Raw genomic sequence first — 9,401 nt, 5'->3', positions numbered from 1 at the left:
TCACCCAATGCCCATTTCAATATGGAAACTGCAAATATTTTACATCGGTCTCAATGTTCTGTTATATGAATATATTACAAGGAGGATGTGATGCACTAACTATACTGGAGCTGTCTGCAGTTTAGTTTGAATGAAGTCTTGCCCCGATTAGTTTATTTACCACGTGCTTGCTTGAAGAATTGTGATACTCTGTATGTATGATTACACTGTATCGTGTTAGTATAAGTACAGTGTATTGTGTGGCTTCCTATGTAATTCTTCTCCCACTCAACCTTCTTCATTTTGTTAAAAAAAAAATCCTATTTGTACAGTAGTAAACAAAATTGGGCCACTTCAAAACAGGGTAGAAGGAAATGAAGTAACAAGAGTGTAATCACTATTTTTGCAAACAGATGACTGGAAACTGGAAAAAGTTTTTGCACTTTTTCAGATCTTCCCCCTGTTTTTCACACTTGCTTACGTAATGTCTGATCCAGCCCATTGACTTAACACTCACACAAGCTGAGACATACAGACGTTTTTCATCTGTTAACTCAGCCCTCCCCCTTTTCCTCTCTCCCTCCTTTCTCTCTCTTCCTTGCATCCTTTGCAGGAGAACTGGAGATCAGTATTAGAATGTATTGCTGCAACAGGCTTCTAGCTGTCTCTGAGTGGATCACTCTTCTGGTCTCTATCACACATTTGCACGTTGGCAGTGCCAACACAGGTAAGAGGGGCTCTGCAGCTGGCCGCTAGCAGGACTGTGCTGTGCTGTTACTCCATGTACGCCTATGTAAGTCTGTGCTGCCCAGTGTGGGGATGTGCTGCCCATCTGGGGAATGTGCTGCCCAGTGTGAGAATGTGCTGTGCAAGGGGTTGTAAAGCTTTTCTTTTCAGTGCTAACTGCTGATAGAAGCTGGCTAGTGCGTGGAGCCCCGGCAGTGAGGTGGCCTAGGAGAGGAGGAATGAGAAAGGGGATAAGAAAGTTGCAGGATTGAGTAAAAGCAGATGTGAATTGGACAGTTCCTTACAATGGGGGAGGTGTTGGGGAAACTTGTTCCTTTGTAAAAATGTATAGGCGGCTGCTGTAAAGTACAAGAAGACACTGAACATATATCATATCATGGTCACTCGGTTTCTTTACATTAGAGCATTAAATGGTATTTGGGGTTTCCTTTTTGTGCTGACATACTGTAGATGCAGTTTGTGAAGTAGGCAGAAAGTTGTATATCTGTCTCCTGTGTGGTTAGAGCTAGAGGCTGTGCCCAGCTCTGTCTGCACTGGCCATGTCATCAGCCAGCCAGCGTCTTGAGCTGTGAGGAGGGCTTCACTACCTTCTTCCTCTGCACGCAGGACACTGCTGAAGGGGCGCTCTTCTTTGAAAAGTAAGGATTCGGAGTAAATATTATATAGCAAGTTTCTAGGGGCCCATTAATGTGTTTTTTTGGGGGGGCAAATGTTAAGACCACAAAGTATTTGTGATGTTAAGACTAGGGAATATGTCTTTAAAGTTGCCAAATATGAGGATGTTGCATATTTTTACATACCTATTGATTTGCCATACACCATCAATAAGAAATATTCATGATCTATGTGAATTGTTACTATGCTACAAACTTCTAAAATTCAAGGTGATGTTATACAACCCCAGCAATCTCTTATCCTAACCCTCTGTTCCAGGGGAGTTTTTAACTGGGGATAGAACCTTTGTGCAGACTCTGGATTGGGCCAACCTCTTCTCCACGGTTCCACAGACTCTTGCATGTGCAGGTCCCCGGAAACATGGCGCCCCTCATGTTCTGGAGACTAATTTCACTATTACGCATGCATGTGGGCCATTTTGGTGGCGACTTTTGTCATGGACGCAGCACCTGGTGTGGGACTTTGGAGAGGTGAATATTAAAACATAGGTGTAGTGTGGGCTGCTTTGGGTTCAGGGGCCCATGTGCACTGCACACCTTGCACCACTATGCTCTGTTCCATTCTCAGTCTACCCCATTTGAGTCACTTACCCCTGTCTGTCTTCCCCTCCCCTATAGAATGTAAGCTATCACAAGTAAGGTCCTCTCCCTTCCTTATACTATCATCTGCTCCATACTGTACTCCCTACAAATATTATTATTTATTAACAGTTATTATCTATATAGCGCACACATATTCCTCAGCACCTTACAGAGAATATTAGAACATTCACATCAGTCCCTGCCCCAGTGGAGCTTACAATTTAAATTCCCTACCACATGTACACTCACACACACACACACACAGACATTCTAGGGTTAAGTTTGTTGAAAATCAACTAACCTACCAGTATGGTAGTGTCTAAATCCCCTTCAGTTTTGACAATTTTCCCATCATGCCCTGGGTCCACGTATCCCCTACCAGTATATTTTTGGGTTGGGGGAGGAAACGAGTACCCAGAGTAAACCCACGCAAGCACAGGGCGAATATACAAACTCCTCACAGTTAGAGCCATGGTGGGAATCAAACCCATGACCTCAGTGCTGTGAGGCAGTAATGCTAACCATTACACCGTCAATGACACTTTACCCTCGGTTTCTGACTCCTTGGTGCTTATTTCAATGCTATGGTGACAGATGTATCACTGTTTATGTACCATGTAAAATGCCCTGTATTGTCTTGTACTGTAGAGCCCTGGGATCAGGTATACGTCGCCATGTCAGAGTGAAGTCCCGCCTTCTGCAAGCCTGTGATCAAATATTTTACAGGCCTTTGTTTAGCTGCAAATTCATTCACAATTACTCATAGGCTAATTTTTATAGTGTGGTCTGTGTGAGTCAGGACTTATGGCCAGATGTATCAAGCATCAAAACTGATAACATGGAGAGTGATTAACAACCAGCCAATCAGCTCCTGCCTGTCATATTTCAAACCCAGCTTTTAACATGGCAGTGAGGAGCTGATTGGCTGGCTGTTTATCACTCTCCATTTTATCACTTTTTGAAGCTTGATACATCTGGCCCTCTGTCAGTGGCTGCGATAGAAACAGGCTGATCAGGGAGTGGGACAGAGCTGACATCACACACCCTCCCTTCAAACTCCTGGGCATGCCTGCATTTTCCCTGACACTCCCAGAAAATGGCTGGTTACCACCCACAAACATTGGCTTTCTGTCAATCAACTTGGGAACAGCCGGTGATTTTATCGCAGGATGGCCTAGCGCGGGATGCAGTGTAAATCCCGGCGGCCGGGATCCCGGCGTTCAGAATCCCGACGCTGGAATCCCGACCGCTGAAATCCCGACCGCTGATATCGCTGACCGCTGATAGTGTGCCGGGCTCGCTGCGTGTCGAGCGCAGCGAGCCCGCAAGGGGGGGGGGGGCGATCCACGTCCCCCCCTTGTCGGGATTTCGGCGGTCAGGATTCCAGCGTCGGGATTCTGAACGCCGGGATCCCGACCGCCGGGATTTAATACTGAATCCCCTAGCGCATATGTACTGCGATCCGTACACATGAGCAGTCTATCCATAATCATCCCGGCCTGCGAATGTGCAACCATGTGATCAGGCCTGAATTAGGCCCTTTGTTCAGCACTGCACAATGCCTGAGCACTATATACATAAAGGCTAAAAATGCATTACTTAGTTATGATGCGTTTTGAGCATATGGCACACTGACAGATCATGACCTCTAACCTCTACTCCTTAAATGTAGCTACGTCTAGGCTGATTCACATGCTACTGCAACCACTGTTTTTGTGGTTGTTGCATCTGTAACGTTATGATTAGCTCTTCCCTTGGTGTAAAGTGTAAATCTGAATGCGCAGGGGCTGGGATGCCTACACGCAGATGATCCAATACTGCGTCTTTGACCATAGACTACCATTCGCAAGTCGGGGTTAGGTTGACTATCAACTATGCAAATTTGCATCCGAGCGAATCAACCAGAATAACCCCCTATGACCCATTAATAATGAGAGTATGTGAATGCTGTATAAAAGAAGCATTAATAATCTGCTGCAGGGAGAAGAAACAGAAAATGTTCATTTAAGATGGTACTTGGCAGAGAGACCTCTGTTGTGTGGCTGTAGTTATACAGATGCCGTATCTGCTATTGCTGAGTCCGTCTCATTTCTAAACACTTGGATCCCTCGCCCATCTGGGAAATACAGATTAGTTCACTCCAAGTCATACCTTTTTTTCTTTTACTCACTGGAGTTCTAAAATTCCATCTGACTGGGCAGCACGTGTACTGAGCCTCTGTCTCTAGTAGTAAACATCTGGAAGATAAATGTATCCAAACTACTCTGAATGCTATAGGAGTGAGGGCTCTGACCTGAAGAACTTACAGGGGGTAAATGGAGAGATAAAGTGGAGAGAAATAAAGTACCAACCAAGCAAAACCTGTTACAGGCTGTATTTGAAAAATGACAGGAGCTGATTGGCTCATTGCCGGGCCATACGCACTTGGAGATTTTGAGCTTAAAGTAGCTCAGAACACCAAAAGTGAGCTACTTTCAGCTCAAAATCAACACCCAGTATGTATGGGCCTTAAGGGAGGGGAATTCAGTGCTACTTTCAGCAGCAGTATCCAGATGATAGATCTACATTGGCTAGGTATGCCTTAGGTCAACAGGTAAAAATAACTGATAGATAAAAGGTCAACAGTGCTTAAGGTTGATGTACAAAAGAGCAGTGGATAGTGAAGAGATTAAGTAGGCTCAAATATCTTAATATTAGCTTTAATTAATAAAAAATAATACAAAATATATCAAAACTTAATATATAATATAATATAGTTTATGCCGCCAACTTCCTGTACCAATATAACCTCCCTTTTATATGACTTTACTCCTGCACCTTCTAGTACCAAACTCTTGTCACATACAATGCTGATCACATATGTACCTTTGATCTAGGTTATTGCCAGGTTACAGAGAATTGTGAACAGTCCAACCCAGGCCTGGGTATTGTTCACAGCATCAGGAGACCTGGATTCCTGATGGCATCTCCTCACATCGGCAGAAAAGTTCCACTGCACCTGTGTGCAGTGTGGAAAGCGCTGAGCTGGGAATAGCAGGTGTGAAGGGGTCTTTCTGAGTCTGACCCGGTTTGGAACTTTGTTCCAAATTTTGGGTCAGACCTGGACTTTGGTGTGAAAGGGGTGTAACATATCTGCTGCCTCCATCAAAACAATGAATCTCCTAATATACTATGTGCTGCTGTGAATAGTAGCGTTACAAGGGGGTGCAGGGATTGTGGGATGCACAAGGTGACACCATCTGAGGGGGTAACACCAAAATAGCAGAGCTGCTCTTCTGTCTAGTGGTACCCCTTAGTATGGTTTCACCAAGCAGTGTCCACGCTGATCTCTTGTGCATGGACTCGGTAGAGAGGCTGGGGACTGCCAGTGTGATGAGAATGGGCTTAATCGCCACTCGCGGTGCGGCTAAGACCCTCTTGTGAGCACCTTTGGGCATTTCTTATTTCTCTGCTATGTTTCATTTGTATAACTTTATCAATATTGAGGACAATGGGCCTTATTCTGGTTCACTCTTAGAATTAGATTTGGGTGGGGTTTTTATTCAAAGTGAGATCTATATTGCAGTGTAGAAATAAAGCAGTCAGTATTGTCTGTGCACAGAAACAACATAACTCACCCAAAAATAATGTTACATCTGCCCCACCTGCAGTGCACATGGTTTTGTCCATTTGAGAAGGAATTTGCCTCTGAGTGAACCAGAATAAGGCCCAATGTGTTACTGGATTTTCTGTATTTTCTTCATAAACCCAGTTTGCATAAAAAAAAATGAATAAATGGTTACATAAAAAATGTGTACCTGTCCCTACATTAATAACCAACCCCAGACCTCTAAAATTGGACCACTTTTTGAAAAATAGGGGAAAAGCGGTGTGGGGTTATCTGTATCAGTCTGTTTTTTTTTATTTTTTTTTTATTTTTAAAGAGAGGTAGAAACCTGTGCTTATTTTTACCTCTATTTTTCAATAACAGTCTAGGCATAATTGTCTAGGGCTTGCCATTGTTTGTTTGTTTTTGGAGGAAACAGGGGGGGGGGGGTAATTTTTAAATACTTTAATGATATTGTAATTGAAACTTGAGGAATGCACAGATCCTAGTAATCTGTGCAGTTGTTTCAATCCCCTGGAGATTGAACGCCAATTCTAGTAGAGGTAAGCAGTACATCAAGCAGGGTTTTAGATACATAGCAACATAGTAATTAAGGCTGAAAATAGACGTTAGTCCATCAAGTTCAACCTATTTGACTTGTAACTACTGACTTGAGTAAGTCCTATCTATAGGATTCCCTTAGTGGCCAAAAATGTATCCAGCTTTGATTTAAATTCATTAACAGTACAGGGCCGGCGCTACCCACTCAGCAGCTCCTGCAAAGCAGGGAGGCGCCATGCTGAAAAGGCGCACTCTCCCTCCTCTGCTAAAGCTGCCTCACTGACAGTCCTGCACGCTGCAGCACCTGTTTGACAGTGGGCGGCAGCATGAAGAGCTGCTCCCTGCACCCCGCTGCACTGTGCACAGCAGCACACACACCTCACCCTAGGACAGATGCACTAAGCTTCAAAAGTGATAAAACAGAGAGTGATAAACAACCAGCCAATCAGCTCCTACCTGTCATATCACAGGCTGTGTTTGAAAAATATCAGGCAGCAGCTGATTGGTTGGTGGTTTATCACTCTCCATTTTATCACTTTTGAAGCTTAGTGCATCTGGCCCCCTGTCTGTCCGTCCTCAGAGTCCTCCTCCTGCCCCTTCTTCCTCAACGGAAGGACTCTCGCGCTGAGGGCGGCAGGCTAAGGCTTTCATACATTAACAGACAGCCGCAGTGCCACCCACAGTGCTGTAATAACACACAGCGGTGCCTGATTGTTTTCCCCTTCCCTGGCTCCGTAGTAGTCATCTCCTGCCGTCTGCGCAGTGCATTGCCGCGCGCTCAGCTAAATTTTATTACTTATTTTGAATCTGCCTACTGCTGGCTAGTGAGTTCCCGGGCAGCTGCCACAGCCTGTCAAATATTATGACAGGCAGCAAACAGCACCAGAAGCCTGAAAAGCAGCTCCCCCTCCCCTCACTCACTGTGTGATCTGCCCCCTACCCAGGGGCGGATTTAGGGATGAGGGCGCCCCTAGGCACAACAATAATGTTTACTAAGTAGGACAGTTTATAGGGGCAGTATCTGCATGTCATTTCCATTTACACTCTATTTAAGATGGAATATAGTACAGTACAGTGTATATTTTGCAGTTATTGGTACATTTTGGGCAGACAGTACTATCACAGGCATCCAAGTGGCGCCCCCAAACATGTGCCGCCCCTAGGCCGGTGCCTCACGTGCCTAATGGGAAATTCGGCTCTGCCCCTACCCATTCCTCCCTGCACCTGTCAATCAAATGACGAGCAGGCAACAGCGCTGCCTCCCCTTCCTTCCCTCTTCTTAGTGTGCAGTGCCAGTCCTCAACACTCCGCCCCCTCTATCTCCTCCCCTCTTCTATCTCCTCCTTCTCTCCCCTCCTTTCCCCCTCAGTCACGAGAGGGGTGTAATGGCATCCTGCCCATGCAGATAGAAGAGGAGGGCTGCAAAAGATTTAAACAGCAAAGAACAGTAAGTCTTTTATTATCCATTTTTATAAAATAACTTTTTAATAATTGTGTATTTTTTTATATTAATTTAGACACTTTTTAAATAATGGGGTGGGTTATGTGCCTACAACATTTTGCAGGCACAGCACTGAGATGCGAGCAGTTTGCTACACAGTGAAACGTTTGCGCAGTATCAGCTGCACCCTGGCTGCACAACCTAGCTGTGTTGGGTTGTGTGTGATGTCACCCAGCCATCAAAGCCCTCCCCCTGACATGCCTGCATTGTCTCGACCGCTCACATGAAATGCTGAAGCGATGCCCCCACAACAGGCCATCGGCGGCGGGGAGGGTGGGAGGTAACGGGGGCTTGCATGAAATGCTGAGGATGGATGGCAATGGGGCATTTTTCCAGCATTTCATGCCAACGGTCAGGAAAATGCATGCATTTCATGGGAGGACGTCAAGGGCTGGGTGACATCACACACGACCCAAAACATGGCCGGCTTGTGTCTGGCTTCGCAGCTAGGCTGCACAGCCAGGGTGCAGCTGATACTGCGCAAACCGCAAACATTTCACTGTGCAGCAAACCGGTCGCATCTCAGTAATGTGTACGCAAAATGTTGTAGGTACATCACGGGGTGCATACGCTCCCACAAACGGGCTGCAACTTGTTGCAATGACAGTGTGGAAGGGTGCAAAATGTACGGTTTGCAGGAGGGTGCTGCAGACCCTAGCACCGGCCCTATAACAATAGTTGCTGTAATCACCCCCACCAGCAATGAGTTCCAGAATTTTACTGCTCTAATGGTGAAGTATCCTCTTCTTAATTCAGTACGGAATTTCTTTTCCTCGAACCTCAGTACATGCCCGCGTGGCCTAAGTATAGGCCTGTTCATCTCCCAGTTCCATGATTCACAAACCTGTATTTGAACATACCAATCATCATATCACCTCTCAACCTCCATTTCTTCAGCCTGGTTAACCTATCTTTGTATTCTAGTGATTCAAGACCTTTTACTAGCTTAGTCGCCCTTCTCTGTACCTGTTTCAATTCATTTATGTCCTTTTTAAGGTGTGGTGCCCAAAACTGAACAAAGTATTCCAAGTGTGGTCTCATCAAAGCCTTGCAAAGAGGCACTATCACATTCCATACCCCTTTTAATGCATGCCAGTGTCCGATTTGCTTTTGCTGCTGCACTTGAGCGGTGTACACTAGTCCCCAATTTTCATCGATGATGACCCCCAAGTCCTTCTCCTTTCCTTACTCAATTTTGTGTCGCCCGCAAATATTGCAATTTTACTCACTATGTCACTTCTTATATCATTAATGAATATATTAAACAAGGTAGATAGATTCGGTACACTGGACCTTGCCATCATAGTTCTAATGACAATGGGTAGTAAATGCTGGATTTTCAGACAGAAATCTTTCACATCGCTATGCTGGGTTGGACCTGGGATCTGGACCCAGCTCTGACCCGTGTCCGGCACTTTCACATTAAACTCAGGTAACCCATTATACACAGGGCAACCAGGGATTAACCCTTCTTATAACCCGGGTCAAAATAGAAACTGACTAGTTGCTTTGGGCAACATCCCAACTCAATAGAACTCCCAACTTAGTAAATTTACCTATCCCTGAGCCAAGTCCTGTAAAATTGTGAATGCATTGTAGATGCTTTTGCAAAAACAAAAATATGAAACAGTTTTTTTTCCATCTGAGTAATTCTAGGGCTTCCACTTACCTGCTAAAGAACCAGGCTGGAAGTGGTCATCGCGGACATCAGAAACCCACCCATAAAATGCTGTGCCACATCTGCATTTTCACAAACACACCCAGAAAATGT

General features: G+C 45.1%; 1 protein-coding gene across 2 annotated transcripts in view; it reads left to right on the top strand.

Moving 5' to 3' along the window:
- Positions 1-550: 550 nt before the first annotated feature.
- The window catches only part of MRC2 (mannose receptor C-type 2), a 76,852-nt gene continuing 68,001 nt past the window's right edge, over positions 551-9,401 (top strand). For both annotated transcript variants that reach the window (XM_083147500.1, XM_083147499.1), the window contains exon 1: positions 551-706. In XM_083147500.1, coding sequence (XP_083003626.1) covers positions 616-706 — 91 coding nt within the window. In that variant the 5' untranslated portion in view covers positions 551-615. The remainder of the gene's footprint in view (positions 707-9,401) is intronic.

This window comes from Crinia signifera, chromosome 6 (genome assembly GCF_055691185.1).
Source record: "Crinia signifera chromosome 6, ASM5569118v1, whole genome shotgun sequence".
Lineage (NCBI taxonomy): Eukaryota > Metazoa > Chordata > Amphibia > Anura > Myobatrachidae > Crinia > Crinia signifera.
The sequence above is the reverse complement of the archived record's forward strand: the minus strand, read 5'-3'. Positions and strand labels throughout refer to the sequence as shown.